The sequence below is a fragment of the Besnoitia besnoiti genome, chromosome X (assembly GCF_002563875.1).
Source record: "Besnoitia besnoiti strain Bb-Ger1 chromosome X, whole genome shotgun sequence".
Taxonomy (NCBI): Eukaryota; Apicomplexa; class Conoidasida; order Eucoccidiorida; family Sarcocystidae; genus Besnoitia; species Besnoitia besnoiti.
The window spans coordinates 2185557-2205919 of NC_042365.1; the positions used below are offsets into that span (position 1 = coordinate 2185557).

The following is a 20363-nucleotide window of genomic DNA, read 5'->3' on the forward strand; positions in this document are numbered from 1 at the left end:
TTTGTTCTGCACGTTTCGCTTCTTCGCGCTTGTTTATACTTTTCGTCTTCGCGACTCTCGATGGCGTTCATTTTCGTTGCGTTCGTCCTCTTCCTCTTGTGCGGAGAAAGACCACGGTGAGCGACTCGCGGTCGACAGACAAGCGCCATGCAAGCAGCTGTCTCTTCCCGTCCTTGTCTTCGCCAGTTCCTTTTCGGTTGTTTGTGGAGCGCGCGCCTGCGTCCTCGAGTGCGCCTGGCTCCTTCCGCGAACGTTTGTATACGCATAGAACGGTGTTTCCCAGCTGGGAACCGTCTTAACTTTCCTTTCATCTCCTCTTGCGGGCGGTAGGGGCAGCAGCCTCCTCCGCAACGCAGTTTCCGTCGACAGCGAGCGACCTGTCCGCCTGCATGTCTGCCTCACTGCCCACTTCTCGAATGTCTTGTGAGTCACTCGCTCCAGTCTCTCCGCCCCTTGCTTCTCCCCCGCCGTCTTTGGCCTTCCTTTCTGCGCGTGCGTCTTCCTGTGTGTTGCCCTTCTTTCGCGCGTGTCTCTCTCCCCTCTCTCCCCTCTCTCCCTCTTCGTGTCTCCTCGCCGCTGAAGAAGATGACGTGCCACAGCAGCTGCAAGTCGCCGCCAATGCGAGGTTCATCTCCCTCGCCTTCGTCTCCTTGTCTGTGTCTAGAGGCGCCGCCTGCTGGCGCAGCGTCGGTCCGCCCTCTGGGCTCCTGGGCTGAGCCCGCGGCGCGGAACTCGTGCGGCAACGCCTCTCCGCGCTCCTCCTCTCCGCTTCCCTGCGCCCAGTCCTTCCTGGCTTACGAAATTGCGCGCGAAAGCCACATGACCGCGCGAGCCGAGAAGGCCTGCTGCCCTAGTCACCGTTCCCTCGCCCCCCCCCCCTGTGCGTCCGCGCCGCCCGCCGGCGCGTGCGGCTCTGCGCCAGACGACAGCTACCCCGAGCGAAAGAAAAAGTCTCCGCGCAGAGGGAGCTACGCTGACAACGCGCCCGAGGCCGCCGCGCGCCGCTGCGCAGGAGGCGGCGAAGACGCAGACTCGCACCTCCGTGCCGCGAGAGACTCCGGCAAGCCATCTGCGCGCGCGACTAACCATTACGATGGACTGAGGGGTGCGGCCTCGCCTCCGCCGGCTGGAGGAGACGGGGTGGCAGCGCCGGCGCAGAGCGCGGAACTCGAGAGAGAGACGCACGGCACGAAAGAAGACAAGAAACGAGAAAAGTTCGCCAGAGAAATCGTCGCCCGCCTCGCCGCCCAGGCCCTCGGCGTCGAAGACTCCGGTGTCTGCGGCCTCGTCGCCCGCGCGATCGACGCCGGCTCCACGAACCGCATGGTTCGCGTCTGGAACAAAGAGGACCCGAAACGAACGTGCGCCGTGAAATTCTTCGGTGCGTTCTCATGCCGCAGAAGGAAAGAAAAACCGCAGCAAGACACCCGAAGCTCTCCTGGGACAGGGCTGCAAACGTAGATCTGCACGGCTGCGCACCCGAGACGCGCTCAGGATGCAGCCGCCTACGTGCATAGGCGGCCGGGGACGGGCGCAGACGGGCTTACTGGTGCGCCCATGCAAGGAGAGAGCCTCCTGGCCTCGGTAGACGCTGACGAATGAGCGGTCAGAACGAGGCGCTGCCTGCGCATCCTCATCCCCCCTGAACACGCGTCTGCCTGTCTGCCTGCATGCGTGGCGAAGGGACGAGCCGGCCCCCAGAAGGGCCTTCTCACACGCGCCGAGGCGCAGGCGGCGGTTTCCGCAAGCCCAAGGGGATGCAGCTCGAGTGTCTTTTAACAAGCCTAGACGCCTGCGCATGCGTGGACCTGCGTGATTCCTGGGGGCGTGTGTGCAGGCGAAAACACGGGCAAGTACATCAGCAGAGAGAAGGAAATGAAGCTGCTGCGGCTGCTCACGGCGAACAACGTCGGCAAAGAAATTCTGGGGACCTTCGAGGTAGGAAACCCGAGTTGTGGCCTTCACTCTGCACGCGTGCCTCGCGCGCTCTACGCGCGGGCGGGCTGTCGCGTCATCTTCACCAAAGGTCGAGGCACTCGCCCCTCGCGTCGCTCTGCCAACCCCAGGCTAGCCAGGGCGGCTCTCCCGTGTCTCTCGACGCTTTCGGGCCTCTCGAGCGCGTGTGTCTCAGCCTGTGTCTCCAGCTGAGCTGCTGCTTTGCCGCCCAAACCCCTAACCCCAAGCCCTGCCTGTCTGCGTCTCTGTTCGTACCTGGTTTTCTCCTTCAAATCTTTTCTAGGGGGGGGGGTTCGTGGATGTGCTCATCACATGCGCCCCGTGTCGCTCTCCGCGGCTTTCATCCGTCCGCCGGGATGCGGGCTGAAGATTTGTGCGCGGTGCGTCGTCTTTCACGCACAGGAAGCCGGCGGCGGCTTGGTTGAGAGCTGGCTGTCGGGGGCCTCGCTGGAGCGGCACGAGTTGCTTCGCGAGTCTGCCAAGATTGCCGAAGAGATGGCGCGGCTGCATGCGATCGACGTGCGCCACGAGTTCCCTGCGCGCTCCGTGGCTAGCGAGGCTGCGGAGACCCCGGGTCCCGAGCCCTCTGCCGATCTGGGGGGCTGCGAAGGCGAGAAGAAGGAGGACGGCGAGGGAGAGGAAGAAGAGACAAAGAAGCGCGACGCGAAGGATTCCGACCTGTGGAAAAACCTCTGGAAATTCTTCGCGATGTATGGCGTGGCGCATGTACTATCTCTTGGTGCAGTACTAGCTACTATATGCGGCTTTATCTTCTATAGCAGAGATATGTTGGGAGATACTGTAAATCTATTCCATGTAAATACCGGTGCTTCTCCATATTTGAGCATCTGATTTGTAGTTTTCGTAGGAAGTATTTTATTAATCTTCATACCTATGCATATCCTTGGTTCACTCTATTAAACAAGTTTTAGACTAGTTATGAGATGAACTTAGATTGCGCCCTCACACCCGCGGAGGCGTCTCCGGCCGTGATCACTGTCGATCCAGCGCCCCGAATTTAGAATTCGGTCGTCCTTTTCCCTGTCTGTTGTATGGAGAAGAATACCCTCGAGGATTCCTCAGTGTCAGTTTCAGTTCATGTGTCCATTGTCTGCCATCTCGCATTCTGCGCTCCTTGTTTTGTTCCCACCTTTGCTGGTTCACAAGACAGATGGAAAGACACGACACTAATGGTACGCCAGCGAGTGAGTAGGGTTGTGCGTATGTCTCCTGTCTCCACTCCTTTGCCTTTTTCTCCTGCACTGCGTTGTCTCAGTTGCAAGGAAGAACAAGAGAGAGCAAGAAGCGCTCATGCAGCCGTCTCCGACGGCCAGGATACGCCGCAGCGGACTGTCTTTTCTCCGCGAATTCTCCTCTTTGACCTCGCGACGATTGAAGGGGTACGACACACACACTGAGCGGCAGGACGCGACGTCTGCTGGAGGGCGCGATCAAGGATATCAGATTTTGCCTCTCGACTCGTGCGCGTTTTGTGTGGTTGCGCTGTCCATCCACGAGTGTGTCTGTTAGCGTAGCTGCCTTCTAAAGGTCGTCTGTATTTTGTCTGCCTACGGGTATGTATGTGCGGCCTCAGCGTCTTCGGCAGCTTCAGGCGCTCGCGCAGGAAGTGCGGTCTCCAATCGTTCTGTGCCATGGGGACCTGCTCGCAGGCAACATTATCAAAACCGACGAGGGTGAGTTCCTGCATAAATCACACCACGCATTTTCAGATTTATCGCCTTTCACTGCGCACAGGCGCAGCCGATCCGCGACTCCGTGCGGCGGAGCATCACGCCACTCTCTTGCCGCGTTATCTCGTCTTGCCCTCGGTTTGGCGTCTTCAAAGACCGGCCTCCTTCGTCTCTTCTCGCTTACGTTCTATCTCTTGAAAACGAAGATTTGTGCGTTGAGCCAGACACTGCCTGTGTGCGGGCACGCTGGAACGCTCGTATGTTGTCCTTTTTCTGTAGTCCGCATCGCATCGCGCCTGCCTTACCCGGAATTGCCTTCTCCCCCCGTGCAGGCAAGGTCTGCTTCATCGACTTTGAGTACTCTGGCTTCATGGAGCGCGGATTTGACATCGCCAACCACTTTGCCGAATATTCCGGTAGGCCCCTGCCTCCCCCCCCGGGAGCGAATCGCCTCTTTCTGGGCTCAAGTCTCTTTTGCCAGGAGGCAGCACATTTGTCAACGTCTGTTTCTCGGCGTACGCACTTTTCTCTAGGAGTGCTGGTTTTCGTTCATATCGACAAGCACGGTGTGGACTTGCCCCCCATGTGTGCAAGGGCTGAGTCCTGCGTCTCTGTCTCGTTCTGTGTCTACGCGAATGGTCGAGCTGCCGCCGCGGCGACCGCGCGTTTCCCTGCGCGTTCTGGCGCCTCCATCGTGGCGTTGCGGCGCCGTCTGTTGTCGCTGGGCAGCCCTTGAGTGCGACTTCAGTCAATGTCCCACGGAGGACCAGCAGGAGGCGTTCCTGCGAGCGTACGTCTCTGCGCTTCGCCACTTTCGGCGCCAGAAGGCCGCGGCGGCGGGGTCGGAGGCGGCGGCGGCGACGGGAGGCTGCGAGGCACAGACTGGAGGGGCCGAAGACCGCGCGGACGTCGACGCGGAAGTCGCTGCCCTGCGCCGCGAGGTCAAGGTCTTTTTTCCGCTGAGCAACATTCTCTGGGGTGAGTTCGAGTGTCCTCGCCTCGCGGAGGGACGGCGACAGCTTCGGCTCCACAGCCGCGGGCAGCTTTACGGTCGGGGGTCCGTCGTGTGTGCGACCTCGCATGCGTGAATTCCCGTGGCTTGGCTCTAATGCGGGCTCTGCGTTACCCGTTTCGCTTCAGGAACTCATGCTCGCGCATGCACGAGTGGGTGTACGGCGTAAAACGAGGCGGCCTGCCCGCAGGCCCAGGGTTTGCATTGCGTTGGCGCATGCAGATGCTCCCGTTTCTGCGTCTCCGCAGGCCTTTGGGCGCTCATTCAGGCCGTCCACGTCCAGCCGAGAGAGATGAACTACTGGAGGTAAGCAGCGTTTGGCGCAGGCGTGTGTCTCGCCGAAGGTGCGACGCGTAGGGTTCGCCTTCACCCATGCAAGGCTGGGTGTTGTTGCGAAGCCGCGATGCCTGGGCTGGCCTTGAGCGTGGAGCGTGTAGGACGTTTACTCGCAGACGTTTTCGAGACACTCCTGGAGATGGGACCGCACTCCACTACACACACTTGCATGCCTCGCGCTGTCCTCCTGCGTGCCTGTCGCCCACCCGCCCCGTACCCGCGTGTTTCTCGAGGCTCTCTACCAGCAACTCGTATACGCGCTTCCACACACTCTGTTCACACGCGACAAAACGCGTGTGCCGCAGACACAACACGCAGAGGGAACGCAAGTGTTCTCGGAAAAGGACGCCACACACGCGTCCGAGTATCCTCTAAAGTATCTCCATGCATATATACATATATATATGCATACATACATAGATACGTACACGCACATATACATATATACATACATGCATACATACCCCTGCATACATACATGATACATGCATACATATTTGCGTTGGCGGAATGACGTTCCCGGAGGCGGACGCGGTTGTGTCGCAGGCCAGCAGTTGCTCCTAGCCCGTCTGTGCTCCGCTGTGTCTCTGCTTTATGCGGCGCAGGTTCGCTTTCGACCGCCTTGCTGCGGCGATTGCGCCTCCAGTGCCCTACATGTCTGTTTAGACGGTGCAGGCTGCTCGAGCGTCCTCGTGGAGACCAAGAGACCCTGCAGGAGGCCGGTGAAGAAGTCTGCGCATGCGGGGGACTCAGGGTCGCCCAGTCTTATTTCGACGTGCAGAGTCTTCCAGGAGTTTGGTTCATTCGGTAGCACGGTCAAAGTCCTCGAAAAGCTCTTTTGTACGTGAAGAGCCGTCACAGAGGGCCCTGCCATCGTGCCCTGGAGGGTGGCCTTCAGGCCGTCTGACTCGTCAATGCACTCCAGCCTCCAGGCTGCTTCAGCGCGAGCCCCTCCCCCCCCCCTCCGAGCGACCCTAAACCCCTCGCTGCAGCGTAGCGCCCGCTTCCCTGCTTCGGAACCCGAACGTTCCGGTCTCTGCTTATGAAAGCACACCGCACTTTCCGCCTCCGCAATCGGCCGTCCGCGCTGTCGCGGTCGCGCCGAGAGAAATTGAGATCGCGGAAGGCCCGCTGCGTCTGCCTTTCGGAGGGCAGCTGAAGGTGCTCGAGACTCCGCCGGTGACGTGGGCAGGGGGCGTTGCGGCAGTTCTGTTGGGGCGAGGGGAGCGCCCCGGGAGAGGAAACTCGCAGGCGGGCTGGGAGGTTTAGCAAACGCAAGCCTCGCACAGCTATGTCTTCTCGCCGCAGCGCCTCAAGGTCGACTTAAATCCAGTTTTGTGAAATATGGAGGAGCTTGGTGCGGCAGAGAGCGGCCAAGGGGCGTGCTATGATTCGAAGACGAGCCCCAAGCAGACCAGCAGCGAGCGGCACGCGACCTCATCATCGAGCGAATCCGTTTTCATGGAGGAGAATGAGGCCAGAGAGGAGGGGGAGGCGTGCGAGATGCGAAGGCGCTCGGGTCCAGAGGACTCCGCTAAGGGAGGTCTTTCGGTTGCGGAGCTCCAAGCAGTACGCGACGGCGGTCAGTTCTTGCGAACCTGGGCTGGAGGAGGGAACACGGAGGCGCAACATAGCTCCCCCCTCCCTGCCCACCAGGCTGACCGCAACGTCGCAGGCTCGCACGCTGAGCCGCGTGCGTAGAAATTGTTTTTCGCAAGAGCGAGGATTACTTTTTACAAGGACTGCGGAGAGTACGGCTTCGCGAGAGAGTCGGCGTCCACGTGGAGGCGCTTTGCAGCAACTATGTCAATATTTTTAAGTTTTATGCACGCATTTGGGCAAAGGATTCACCAGAGAAACAAAGTCAAGGTTGTCCGCCACGCTGCACCACAATTTGTGAGTGGAGGAGAGGCACATTTAAAACGTGTCCGCGCACCCGAAACGGTACACCGGATACTCAGGATGTTGCTTGTATAGTTCCTAAAGCGTAGCGCGCGTCGAGTCCTTCATTAAATACCTCGTCAAGCACGTGGCTGGTAGAAAAAGTATATATATGTATATATATTCGTGCAGGCGTCTGCAACTCCGTCATTAGAGGAGTACCTGTCTCTGCGTGTTTTTCAATATACCATATGCATATATACGTCGGTGTACGCGTCTGTGAGTACGGGGTCTCAGCAGCTGGTTTTTTCCTCTGACGTTGTCTCGAAAACACTTGTTAGTTTTGTTGGGAGTCGCCGCAGTGGACTCCCTCATCAGGGTCTTGTAGATTCAAAAGAGACAGTGCGCCGCCACTCGATTTTTTCGTTTCAGAAGCAATATGCGACATGCAATAACTTGAATCGTTTCGTCACCGGTAACTCCGAGGCCTTCAGCGTTGCAAGGACATGAACTCACGCTGCAGCGGCACCCCAAAAAGTTGCTACTCAGCGAGCGTAGAACAGAAGCGAGATGAAGCCAACCCTAGCCAACCACGGTGGCATCCGCATTTGAGCTGCGCACGTCTACAGTCGAGCGCCCCATTCGACGGACATACAAAACCGACCTTACAAGTCACCCCAGACTCTCTCTGGACACAGGGAGGTTCTGTATCTTCCCATACCTATACACACATACATCGCGCAGGCGCACTGGCAGACACACTCTCACACTGATATGTGCTCGCAGTCGCACGCATTCTTCCGCAAATAAATACAAGCATATACACCTATATATGGATACTGTCCACCTCTAGGCTAGATTGACAATTGAAATGGGTTGTCTATGTTTGGCTCCTGGGCCTGTCGGCGCGCCCGCCGTCTTCACGTCACCCGACATGTGCACGAATGCATCGATCCACCCACATGGTGGTTCGCACCGGATAAATCGCCATGTCAGGCGATTCATTCGGTGCACGTACTCAACTCTGACATACACATTTATACATATATATATATATGCCTATATATATATATATATGTATCCATGCCTGTATGAGCACCCGCCCCCCTGCCCGCCTAAGGCACGGAGCTGCCGACAGTGTTCCTGGAGGCTCGCGCCCGTGTCTTTAACCAACGGCTGAATTTTCGTCTGTCTGCATTTCCTCGAACGTCATCGTTGCGCTGAACCACGGCAGATTCATGTGCGCTGCAGAGTTCCCGTCTGGGCCGTTCGCGGCGCCTTTCTGGCGCGCCGCCGCGGACCGCGTCGACTCCGCGTCTCTCCGCGCCGACTGTGTCTCTAACGAGAGACACGGTGCTCCCTGGGCGGGCCCCTCCACGCCGCCACACAGCTCCTGGAGCTCCCCAAGACACACAGACTTGCCCAGGAGTCTGCAGCGAATCACACGCGTGCCGCGCGCCCGCTCCGCTCTAAGGAATTGCCGCCAGAGCGTCTTCGCGGGACTCCCAGCTTTCCACGGCTCTGCCGAGGCTGCGCCCGCGCACTCGCCACGCTCTCCAGTCAGCGCCACGAAGGCTGATCCGCTTCCCGTCATGCCCTTGGCCAGCAGGAAAAAGTCCGCCTCCCCTCCGTTGAAAGCCATTGAGAGACCGGAGCCGAGACGCGTGCCGGCTTCTCTTTCCGCCGCCGAAGGGGAGCCCCGCCCGCCCGGCGCCGCGGCTGCAGATGCCACCGAAGCTCGGTTTGCGGGGAGCGAGGCCTGGGCCGCCTCAGGATGCGTTTCGCGCGTTTGGAAGGCCTGCAGCTCCTTGCTGAGACGAGCCAGACAGGGCAGAAGGGACTCTGCGGGCTGCTGCAGGTCGTTCTCGAAGAGCGCCCGAAGGAAGCACGGGTGGCGGTGCGCGAGGAGGTCAGACACTAAGCAGCGCGAGGAAAGAGCGGATGGAGAATTCGCTGGCGAAAAGAGAGCAAACGCTGAGGAGGGCGACTCTGGGCATGCCTGCTCTACAGCGCGGGCGAACTCGACGGCCGGGGAGGTGTGGTGTGCGGACTCCGCTTGCGCGCCTCCGCTTCGCTGACACGATTCGCTCTGCTGAAGTGGCTGTCTATTGAACGCGTCATACACTGCCTTCGTCCCTAGACCTTCTCTTGGCTTGAAAATATACACCACTAGCTCCGCATCTCCTCTGTCTCTGTCCAGGCCCCCGTTCTGTCCCTCCTTTTCTGCCCTCGCCGCACCGCCGATCGGCCCTGCCTGTTTTGCGTGCTCCCCGTTAGGCTTTGCGTCGTCGCCGTCTTGCGGCATCGAGAAGGAAAACTGGCGACGAATTTCCTCAGAGCAGTCTCGCACGACCTCGCCACGCCCCGTACATACAGCTGCGCCGCGCGAGAGAAGAAAGAATGGTACGTCGCTGCCGAGTTCTTCGCCCATCTCCGCGAGCCACCTCAACACGGCGTCCCGAGTGCCGACGCGATTTCCGCTTCCCTCCGCAGAAGCCCTACCACGCTTGTCTGCTTCCTCTTCCCTCTCTCCCAAGCTACCGTCTTGCTCTCCGCTGCGACCGGAAGGGTCGGCCCCAGGCTGGCGCGCGCCTCCCGTTCTTCGGCGAGCCTCTCCTTCAGACGCGCCTCCACGCTCTGCATGGGCACGCTGACTCCCGCCAATACCAGTCGCGCGCGTCTCCGCAGACGTCTCTTTGTCCGCCGCGGCGGACTGCTCGTCCCTTGCCTCTGCGCCTGCGCGAGTGCCTTCCCGCGCCTCGGCAGGCGCGCCGCTTCCCAAAGAGGCGCTCGCTCTCCCTCTCTCGCTGTTTTCTCCTTCACTTCGTTCTGGAGCAGGGAGAAGAGAGAGCGGGGGCGGCGCCAGGGCGCAGGCAGCCATAAGGGCCGCCGCGGCGTTCGAAGAGGCGCCGCCGAGACCAGCTTGAACCGGGATGTTTTTGTGGATGAAGGCGACAAATCGCGGAGGGGGAGGACGAGTGGAGGCATGCCCACCCCGTTCAGCCGGTTCAGCGTCGCGACGGTCGCCGCCCTCTGCCGCAGAAAGGCCGCTACCCATCGCCACCTCCGTCCCGCGCCTGCGGCCTTCCTCCAGGAGGCGCGCGAGGGCTGCGCGGTAGGCGCGGAAGGCCCTGAGGATCAAATTGCTCTCTGCGCCGCAGGGCAGAGGCGACGAGGAGTAGAGCAGATCGCCGTCTTCAGATTCACACGCGTAGGGGAAGGCGACGCGCGAGACGGTCCCGAAGGAAGAGGGAAAAGGGTTCCGAATCGCCAATGGGGCGTCTGGATCTGAAGCTGAACGTCCCGCGGCCCCCCTCGCGTTTGCGTCGTCTCGGGCGCTGTCCTTCGCGCGGTCGCTGGCGTCTCCTGAGGGGCGACCTCGCTCCCCAAACCCCAGAGGGCACCCAGCTGGGCTACGTGCCCCTTCTGGGGCCTTCTGACCGCCTTCGCCAGTCACAGGCCGCAGACCGACCGCGAGGTAGTCAGAGAGAGAGACAAAGTGGAAAAGCGATAGCAGCGGGTGAAAGACCGCGCCGGGCGGCCGCGGGAAAACCTTTAGAAACAGGTTCACTTTGGCTGGGGAAGGGAGGCAAATGAACGAAGCGGGCGGCGACCCCGCCGCAGATGCGCCGGGGTTGCCCTCAGTGGGAAGCGCCTCGGTTTGACCCGTTGTCACGTCTGAGGATTCCGTTCTCGAATGTTCGCCGCTCTCCAACTCGCCCGCGCGGCAGTTCCTGACCTCCGCGGGCGTGGCGGCGGATCTGCGCCACGGCCAGAACAAAAACGAGGGGAGAAAGAAGCGAGGCGAAGGCGCCCGCGGCACGCTTCGCAAGGCCCCGCCTCGCCCCTCGTGACCGTCTGCGGAGGATACACACGCATTTTTCGAGGAAAACTGGGCTAGCGGAGGAGCCACGAAGGTGAACCGCCGAGACGCGGAGACAGCGACAGACGAGGAACCAGACTTCAGGGAAGAATCGAAGCAAAGTGACTGCGTTCTGGGGACCGACGTGCGGCCGTGAAGCGAGGGGGCAGAGCCCGCGTGACACACAGGGCGGGGGTCAGGCGCCCGTATGTGAGCCAGAGGAGACCGCGGGGAAGACGGCGATCTGAGGGAAGAGAGAGGAGAGGACAAATCTGAGCAGTCGGTTGGGGTGTGGAGGTGAAGCAGAGGAAGGCACTCAACGGAGGGACTCGAAGACTGCAGGGGCTTGAAGAAGTCGCTTTGCGGAGTGTGGTGGCGGGCAGCGCGCCGGTTTGTGAGGATCTCCCTGGACAGCGCGGGAAGGTGGGAAGAGGAAACTCGGCGCGCCCCCAAAACGGAGAGAGATCTTTGATTAGACGAGAAGACAAGCGACGGAGAAGCGGCGAAGACGGGGGCGAGAGGCGCAGCGGAACGAAGCCGTCGGGAGCGCGCTAAAAAGAGACAGAAAAGTACCCAGAAAGCAAGCGCTGAGAAGAGACGAAGCCGCGGCATCCTGAACCCCAACGCACCTTGCACCATGTCACAGACAAGGAGGCGTAAGGAACGAAAAGAAAAGTGAAGGAGTGGAGAGAGCAACGGAAACTGGAGACGATGCAGCGCCTCCGGCCGGAGATCCTGGCTAACAGATTCCGAACTCCACGAGCGAGTTAGGTCGTTCACAAGGCGATGGAGCGGAACAAAACAGACAGAGAGAGACAGTGGCGACCAGGAGAGACAGGTAAGCGGTTTCCTCATGTCACTAGGTAGCAAAGAGGGCGTGGAAGGGGCGGCGGCGAGGGCGCACCATAGCGTCTGGGGGGCCGCCGCCTTAATCCCAGTCTGGTTCTCGAGACGGAGGCAGCAGCGGTCTTAACACATACATCTCATCATGCACGCATTCGGACCCTTTGATGTACATCCGCGCATGCGGAGACACCTGCGTTTTCGAGCCTCTACGCGCATCCGGTACAACACTTGGGAGCCCTTCAAAGCGTCATGGGTATGCATGCGACGTACAACCTGAAGACACAGGAGGCAGCCAGCCACACGAAAAAACGTGAGAGGAAGCACGCGTCCGTGCGAGACAGGAAGACGAAAGATGGTAGTGCTGGGAATCATAAAAAGAATGCAGCTGAACAAGACAGACTGGGATACATTGAGAATATCGGGTCAGCGGTGTCGTCGTTGCGATGCGCGTAACGGCAGCGGGTACGGCTCAGAAACTCAAACGAGCGAGCCTGGTTTTTATGAGCGAGGAAATCTCAAATCTTGAGTACTCGCAGAAGAGAAGAAGACGCAAGGTAAGCGCCACTGAAGTTGTCTCTTCGGCTGAAGTGTGCTACAGCCCTCAGGGAGACACACCTCCGCGCAGTGTCTTTGTGCATGCGCTCCACGAGACACGCCAACGGTAAACAGGGCTTCCAACGCCCCCCAGTTCAAGAAATGGCACTGACGCTTTCCTCAAGCAGAGAGGTAGATCCTTCCCTGATGTACATTTCCTCTCGACCTTGCTCCCTCCTCGCCGGGGGCGAGCATGTAAGAGTGGAATGGCGGGGAGCCACAGAGTCGGAGAAAGAGCCAGCTAGTCGCCGTAACGGACCTGATAAACGCACACCTTCTTGAGGCACGTATCTCTCTCAACACCTAGGTGCGAAGACCAGCGAATACAATATTTAGAGGCCTTCAAAGCGACTCAAGGCTGAGTATTCGTGGAAGTTGACATTCGGACCCTGCAGCGACAGCTTCGCCCTGATGTGTGCGCCTGAGATAGGGATGCGGATCGCCGGAACGGCTTCCTCTGCCTCGGAGAGGATCTGCAGTGGCATGTGGCTCTGATGATGTGGACAGCTAGGGCGCGGAAGTCCATTTACGGGTGAACTCGATGTGTGCGCCACGTTGAAAGCTCCTCAGGCGTTTTGGCACTTTTACCCCGAGCCTTGCACGCAACAAGCGGCACAGTGACCCAGAATGTGCATCACGTGCCCTCCGGGCTAAGAATGCATAAGGTATCCGCCATGTGCAGCTCAGTCACATGACTGGAGTATGGCTGAAAATGTCCAGGTCAACTTTGGTGTCACACTATTGACGAGCATGTCCCATTCGGAGGCGCGCCTTATGATGATGCGCTTCCCATGTTTTACAACAGCTACTTGAAACTATCTGTTACATATAAAATTTTTATGTTTGTTAAAGGAAGGTTTGTTAATCTTCTGATATAGAATTATTTGAGCCAATGATTTCAAATGATTTAGAAAAGATCCTTCTAGATTAACTTTTAAAACTTAACTGATGTGTGTGGAATTAAAATGGTAAAGGGTTTTTCTAATGATAAAATTTTACCTTCTTTTACCAGCGCTTCTAGCTCTTATATACGCACGGCAGTGGATTCCAGAAGGTGCGGACGCCCGTGAAGAGGCACGATCAACTGGAACCCACACCAAGGAACGTGATGAATGCTCATATTCTTTCTCTGGCTGAGACGACTTGCGAGGATCTGCTAGAGACCCCGTGCAGAAGACTGAGTACTCAGGTCTCAATGGCAAGTTGTCGCCCGGGGAGTGCGCCTAGTTGCCTCAAGGCCATCGGTACCTCAGGCAGTTCCTGCTTATCTGGCCTCAGTTCCCTTCGGCAATAAAAAAGCTCGGTACGGCCCAGGCTCTCTCTCCGGCATCATTCCTACTCGGCGCCAGCCGAAGTGATCGTGCGGAAGCAGTAATCTTCGGCTGTGCGCAGTTTGACTACAGCGAATCTCTACCACCAGCCATCCCAAGGACTCCACCAGGCTGCGCTAAGCTTGAGACGGCCCTGCCGAATCGGCGTGCGCAGAAGGAGGACACATCACAATAAAGCTCTGGTGAACTTGGCGCTTTCTCAGGTCTGGATGGTTGCTGGACCCACCGAGAAAGTTGCAGTATTTTCCGATTTACTATCTCCAGGACGGGATCTCCTCAGAATCATATATATATTTTCCCTTTTCTGAGCAGCTCTTGGAGAGGCCGGGACCGCAGACACGGCGAAACCTGGATTTCGGTCGGTGTGTCACTGTCGAGGGCGGACACGTATCCGCACGACAACTTGCAGACGGAACAAACTTCACGGCGCATCTGCCGACGTCAATGCACACGCTGCGATGACATAAGAAGTAAGCGGCCCCCAAACACCCAACGGATCCAGGCTTACGTAGTCGCAACATGTCTCTATTGAACGCTGCTTGTACCAGGCGCGAATGAAGACCGCTCAGGCCTGACGATCAGCAGAAGAGGACGCCCGCGATAAAGAAAGCATGGGCATGCGTGTATAGGTGAAGACGATGAAAAGTGAAGGCATTTACTTGCGGAATTGCCTTGGATATACGCGGCAAGGACGAAAAATTCCGAGGATATTGACAGTGCTCCTAACGCCAGGCAAGAGTGTGAGTGAATGAAGTGTTTCACCTCAGGGCCTCACGACGGCGCAGTCTTTTCGCATGCAGATTTTCAACAACCGGAGGCGAGCACGATTCTGGGCAAGATGCTGGTGATGATTCGTCTCTCACCCAACAGAGATGACGGTTTTCTCTCCACCGATTCTTCCTTGTCGTTTTCTCTCTGAGCTTTTTTCCTGTGGGGGTGAACTGTCTCTGTACAGGCTTCTGGCGTAGCCTCGCGCCGATTGTCTACACCGCAGGCGATACTTCCTTACTTCCCTGCACACCCGAAAGCCGTCCTTTTGTATTTTCTCACTCCTCTTCTTCCGTTTATCAACGGCATATCCACAAAGTCTGAGAGGAACGCCGGTTTAAGCCAAGCACTTGAGCTTCCCAGCTGCGAGGCCGTCGCGTCACCGTTTCCGCACTGCAGCCCCGAACTCCCGCTGCCTTCTTCTCAACTTCAGTCGTCATTCTCTTTCTCTTTCGTCCTGCCGTTTCCGACGACGACGTGTGTATCCTTCGTGTTTTCGGCTCTACACTTTTTCTCGTGTCCGTTTCCTCGCGTTTCTGCCGGCCTTTGTGTTGGTTTCGTCACTGCTGTGAGCCGACGATGGGGGTCTGAGACCCCACAAAGATATCCTCCACGGCGTCCGCCGCTATTTCTCCGGTTCCTCGAACGGCGGTCTGCAGGAGAAGAGGCTGCGAGGGTCGAGAAGGCGAGAGACTCGTAGACGCATTTCCGCCTCAGTGACGATCTGCAATAGAGAGAGTGTGCTTCAGTCACCGACTCGCTCACCGTATCCTCTTCTGTCTAGTGCTCCAATCTCAGACCGTGTTCTACCATTACCGACAAGTCCAAGTCCTTCCCCCTCTTTTTTTCTTTTTGCTGGACTCGCACTTTCCTCTTCAGCCTCTCTCTCTCTTTCTGTCGTCTCCTTGAGATCCTTTTACCCTGTATTTCCTTCCCTGTTTGCTGTTTTGTCGACCGCCCTCTTGTAACGATGTTTGGCTCCTCGCTGTCTACCGGGGCCGCCGGCGGAGGCGTTTTTGGGTCCACGACCGGAGGCGGCGGTTTGTTTGGAAGCTCAGCCACTCCACAGGCGGCGGCGGGGCCGTCCACGGGCTCCACAGGCCTCTTCGGCTCGACTGGCGCCGCACCTGCGACCGCGGGTCAGACCACGGCAACCGGCGGGACGGGCCTCTTCGGCTCCTCCACCACGACCGCAGGCGGCGCGACGACCGGAGGGCTTTTTGGCGGCGGCGCGGCGACCGGGACGGTGACAGGCGGGGGGGGGCTGTTTGGAGCCGCGACGGCGGCGCCCGCGGCGACGAGTGCGACTGGAGGCGGAGGGCTGTTCGGGGCGGCACAGCAGAAGCCTGCAGCGACTACGGGGTTGTTTGGAGGCGGAGCCACGACCGCGGGGACGACGTCTGGGGGACTGTTTGGCGGTGGGGCCTCGACGGCAGGGGCGACGACTGGCGGAGGGTTGTTTGGCGGCAACCAACCGGCCAAGCCCGCAACGACGACGGGCGGCGGGCTGTTTGGAGCCCAAGGGGGGGCGGCCGGTGCGCCGTCTGCGGGAGTCACCGTTCTGCCTAGAGAGCCGACGGTGGCGAATATCGAGAAGGTCGTGCCGGGGGTGCTCGAGAAGTTTAAGAAGATCGAAGAGAGGATGAGGGAAGAGGAACGTATCATGAACGAACTCCAGGCGTCCACGAGGAAAATGAAGGAGTAAGACCGCTTGCTCTGGGTTGAATAGCCGCGGGAAGGATCACCGCAGGAGTGGATGCACGCGGCATCCAGCAAACTTTACACACACATGCTAAGAAAACACTCAGATGGCTCGAGTGCGAGCGGGAAGACACTATCCAGCTCGTGTGCACATGCTCATAGGCGCACCTATAGATATGTATTTGTATGCGTGCCGTAACATGCGCAATAGTGGATAAGCCCGTTGCAGGACAAGTGCTGCCGCTTCAGCATTCCGATCTACTTCTGAAGCATCTTACGCGTTTGCTAGCGTTCAGCCTGTAGTTACAGCGGCGCCGCTGACTTGGTGAATGACGTGGATTTCATTAGTGCGACTACGTGTAGCGAAGGAGAGCCCTCTCTTCAGTCTCCCCCGTCTTTCTTGCGAGCGTCCCCTCTCCGGACCCGACGGCGCGACGCCTCGGCTCTAATGACTCTGTTCATGTCTGCGAATGAATTGGATTCCTCTACTTGGTTTTTTTCATGTCAACGCGCAGGTCCTTCTCCGGCTTCTCGGCCTCGCTGTCGGCTCATCAGTCACGCGTCTCTTGGGCGCTCCACCACGTCCTCATTCTCAAACGCCAGGCGCAGAATCTCGCGCCAGTAGTCCAGCGAGATAAGGTGCGTGAGAAGAAGATGTCTCTGCCTAATCGCGTTGCCGATTTTCGCAGGACGTCTGACTCCAGAGGGGGTTTGCGGCGGAACTCGCGTATCTCATGCGCTGCCGAGGCTCGGTTGCGCCTTCCGTGTGCCATGTTGAGGGGCGGCAAGACTTCCTTTTCCTTCCTCTCCTCTTTCGTCTTGTGCGCGGCGTGGAGTCCCTTCCCCCCCCCCCCCCCCCCCCCCCCCCCCCCGCCCCCACGCCGCCCCTCAATTTGCTTGTGAGACCGTTTTCTTCGTTTTCTGCCGCTACGACTTCGCAGCAACTAGCCCTGCAGATCGAGCAGCTTCACCAGCAGCTTCAACAGAACATCGCCGCGGCCAACGCATCCCTCGCGATGGCGGGCTCGGCTGGCGCCCGCGACGCCGTCTACGTCGTGCCTCTTCAGGTAAGACCGTGTCGAAATCCCTTTCCAGCATCGCGACCACGCTGCACGTATATATATATATATATATTTATATATAAACTCACGCCTACGACACCAAACAGCTGCTTCGGCTTTGATGTGCATCTCTATGCATCGGCGCTCAAACACCTGGCCGTGTATCGCCGAGTCATTAGAAAAACGAAGAGCAGTGGACGCGAGTTTATCGCGCGAAGAAGGGTTTTTTCGTGGCGGTCGGCACATCTTAAACTTGTTTGCTTCCCGAGGGATTTGCCTGCACAGTCGTCGCAGCCTATCTCCGCTTCTCCGCACCTCCCTGAACCCGCCCCGCGCCCCCCGCCGCCTCTCCCCCGTCATGGTGTCTAAACGTAGTGTCCGGCTGTTTGGTGCTCTTGGCGTTTGCAGGTTCCGTGCCCTCTGTCGACTCCGTTGTATCAGCAGCTGTTGCAAGACGTGTGGAGTGTGAGCGGCAGGCTCCAGCAGCTGGAGCAGCACGTGAAGCTGTTGAGAGTCGAGAGAGAAAATGCCGCGAGGTCGGGCTCCGTGAACGCCGCCGACGGCTGTGCGTATCCGTGGGAACACGCTTTTTCAGACCCCGGCGTGGACGTCAACTCCGAGCTGCAGATGATCCAAGAAGTCCTGGCGGCTCAGCGCGAAGTTCTGCTTGCGACGGCGCAGAAGGTAAACAGAGAGTCTCTAGACGCGCGACAGGCTGGAAGCTGTCAGCGCCTCTTTGCCTCTCGCTTCGAAGCAATCTACAACGCAAGGGGGGGAGGGAGAAGTGAGCGCGGACAACGAAACGGGCAGACCCCTCGACAAGCGATTTTTGCTCAGTTTTCTTGTGGAAGGGAATCAACACATATGAGGGGTCTGTGTCAAGAAAGCTGTGGGTTAAGACAGCAAAAGTTGTTGGATCTCAATATCACGGTAGTCATGTTTGCCTGGAAGCTGTAGTCATTATAACTGTCGAACAAAGGATTATCGTGGCTCGTTATCGTGACTCGTAGACTGCATGGCTGCTTTCTGAGAACGAACCCTTTCCGTGTGGTTCATTGCGTGGGCGTTCGGAGGAAGGGCCTGTGGCTTTTTCCAAACTCAGTTCGCAGCGAGAAAAGCTCACACACGGGAGTATTCGTATTCAAGCATACTGGCTGGTCTGGGTGCCGGAGTGTGTCTGATAGCGCTTGCAGTTTGACGCGGTGGACTCGATGGTGTTTTTCATCGCGCGGCGCGCCTCAGACGAGAGAGACCGATCGCAGAAATGGATATGTTCTGAAGCACGAAAGCGACTTGTTTTCTCATAGCAGACCCAAATTGGCATGCGGGCACAAATCGGTTTTGGTGTTTTGTGTGCGCTGCGTGCGTATTCCCATCAGGCTGTCGAACTGCGTGAGACGACTCGTCAGATGCAGGACCGCCTCGAGAGGGCGGGAGTCAAGATCCCCGTCTTCCCAGAAGATCAAGAGGAGGCTGCAGTGAATGCAGCTGCTGTGCAGGCGGGTCAAGCGGCGGGAGGTGAGTCGCTGTCAAGCCTGTTGGATATCGACAGAACGTGGACGCTTTTGTTAGGTGCCTTCAGCCATATGAGACCGGTGTGGTGGGATTGAGGCCCTCGTTTGTAGCGTGCGTGGAGACGCTAGAAATCACTCCTTGGAGCACCTGGTACCGCGCTGCGGCTCGTTATGTAGCGCCCCTGAATAGTGTATTGAGGCCGCCCCCTGTTCGCTCGGCTAGTTGCTCAGGGGGGCTTGCAAACAAGGCAGCAAGTCGAACGTTGGAGGACGAGAGCCGTTTTGGAGTCGGGGAACTTTGTCATTTCTTTGAAAGCTGTCTTTATTGATGAAGCAAAGCACTTGTGTGCGTAGGCCGCAACCTTCGTGCTAGGTCGCAGTCGCCTGGCCTGCTGGAATGCGCCGTTGTCTTCTTCGCCAGGACTATCTGTGATGGGGGCGGATAACCGCCCACTTTATTCGCAGTGGTGCGCCAGCTAGGTGGCGGAATTATTTGGCGTCGAAACCATGAGATGTCCTCACTTTTGGGTTTAAGAGTCTCATGCGTGCTACGCTTCGTGTCTTCTGTTATGAAGACATGGTTTCGATCGATCGTATCACGTCTTTCCGACTCGCGGTTCCGGTGCTAGACGTTTTTTTTGTGTATCTCAGAGTGGCTGTGGGGCGTTCACGAAAGCGGCGCGGCCCTCTGTATTCGAGTCGAACGTGTTTACGTCATGTCCACGTGTCTGTCCGGGTGCAGGTCTATTTGGCTCCTCCGCTCCAGCGGCCTCGTCTTTGGGGGCGATTGGCGGTCTTTTCGGATACACTGGAGCCCAGACGGCGACAAGCGGAGGCCTCTTCGGAAGACCCACCGGCGCCGCCACCACGAACCCCACAACCTCGACGGGCCTCTTCGGCTCGACTGGCGCCGCACCTGCGACCGCGGGTCAGACCACGGCAACCGGCGGGACGGGCCTCTTCGGCTCCTCCACCACGACCGCAGGCGGCGCGACGACCGGAGGGCTTTTTGGCGGCGGCGCGGCGACCGGGACGGTGACAGGCGGGGGGGGGCTGTTTGGAGCCGCGACGGCGGCGCCCGCGGCGACGAGTGCGACTGGAGGCGGAGGGCTGTTCGGGGCGGCACAGCAGAAGCCTGCAGCGACTACGGGGTTGTTTGGAGGCGGAGCCACGACCGCGGGGACGACGTCTGGGGGACTGTTTGGCGGTGGGGCCTCGACGGCAGGGGCGACGACTGGCGGAGGGTTGTTTGGCGGCAACCAACCGGCCAAGCCCGCAACGACGACGGGCGGCGGGCTGTTTGGTGGGTCCACTGGGCTCTTTGGAAGCTCGGGGGCGCAGCCTGCCGCCAGTGGCGGGGGTGGGTTGTTCGGGAACACAACTGGTGGTCTGTTCGGCGCGAAATAGAGCAGCGTGGAGTGACGCAGGGATAGGGGAGCAGTCTCTGTGCTGTTTTACAACTGTTTTCTCTTCGCGTGCCTATTTGAAGCGAACAGGCACGCTGTCTACGCGACTAATATCGTACTCCTTTGCTTTTATGCCAGGCCTTGTCCACAAGTCTCTACTCACGTGTGCGGACAGGTTTTGTCGTTTGTATGAATACAAACCTGGCCCCCATCTGCGCCTGAGGAATCTGAGGGATTTGGAAGCCACATGAACTTTTTTCAGACACCCTGTTCAGGCTACGGCGAGACTGTGATGTCTTGAAACTCCTGTTGCAAGACAGGTGGTGTTTCCGTGGCGCGTGCTACTGCCGGTGAAGACCTGCTGCTTCAGGCGCTCAGAACGAGTGACAGCACAGTCGAGGCTA

General features: G+C 58.7%; 4 protein-coding genes across 4 annotated transcripts; 3 read left to right on the forward strand and 1 right to left on the reverse strand.

The window, feature by feature from the left end:
• Positions 1-618: 618 nt before the first annotated feature.
• On the forward strand, positions 619-5661 carry BESB_018530 (phosphotransferase enzyme family protein; the record flags this gene model as incomplete). The annotated part of the gene is made up of 9 exons (XM_029360568.1): positions 619-1381; positions 1838-1938; positions 2359-2666; positions 3233-3356; positions 3551-3650; positions 3980-4063; positions 4377-4625; positions 4908-4965; positions 5601-5661. 9 exons carry the CDS (start codon positions 619-621, stop codon positions 5659-5661), a joined length of 1848 nt encoding a protein of 615 aa, XP_029216544.1.
• Positions 5662-6339: 678 nt separating this feature from the next.
• Positions 6340-6696, forward strand: BESB_018540 (uncharacterized protein; the record flags this gene model as incomplete). The annotated part of the gene is made up of 1 exon (XM_029360569.1): positions 6340-6696. The coding sequence occupies one exon, from the start codon at positions 6340-6342 to the stop codon at positions 6694-6696; it is 357 nt and encodes a 118-aa protein (XP_029216545.1).
• A 1345-nt stretch (positions 6697-8041) lies between these two features.
• BESB_018550 (uncharacterized protein) lies at positions 8042-11350 on the reverse strand (the record flags this gene model as incomplete). Its single annotated transcript, XM_029360570.1, has 1 exon — positions 8042-11350. One exon carries the CDS (start codon positions 11348-11350, stop codon positions 8042-8044), a length of 3309 nt encoding a protein of 1102 aa, XP_029216546.1.
• Positions 11351-15247: 3897 nt separating this feature from the next.
• On the forward strand, positions 15248-19960 carry BESB_018560 (uncharacterized protein; the record flags this gene model as incomplete). The annotated part of the gene is made up of 6 exons (XM_029360571.1): positions 15248-15978; positions 16494-16617; positions 16920-17045; positions 17448-17723; positions 18419-18557; positions 19296-19960. 6 exons carry the CDS (start codon positions 15248-15250, stop codon positions 19958-19960), a joined length of 2061 nt encoding a protein of 686 aa, XP_029216547.1.
• Positions 19961-20363: the final 403 nt, after the last annotated feature.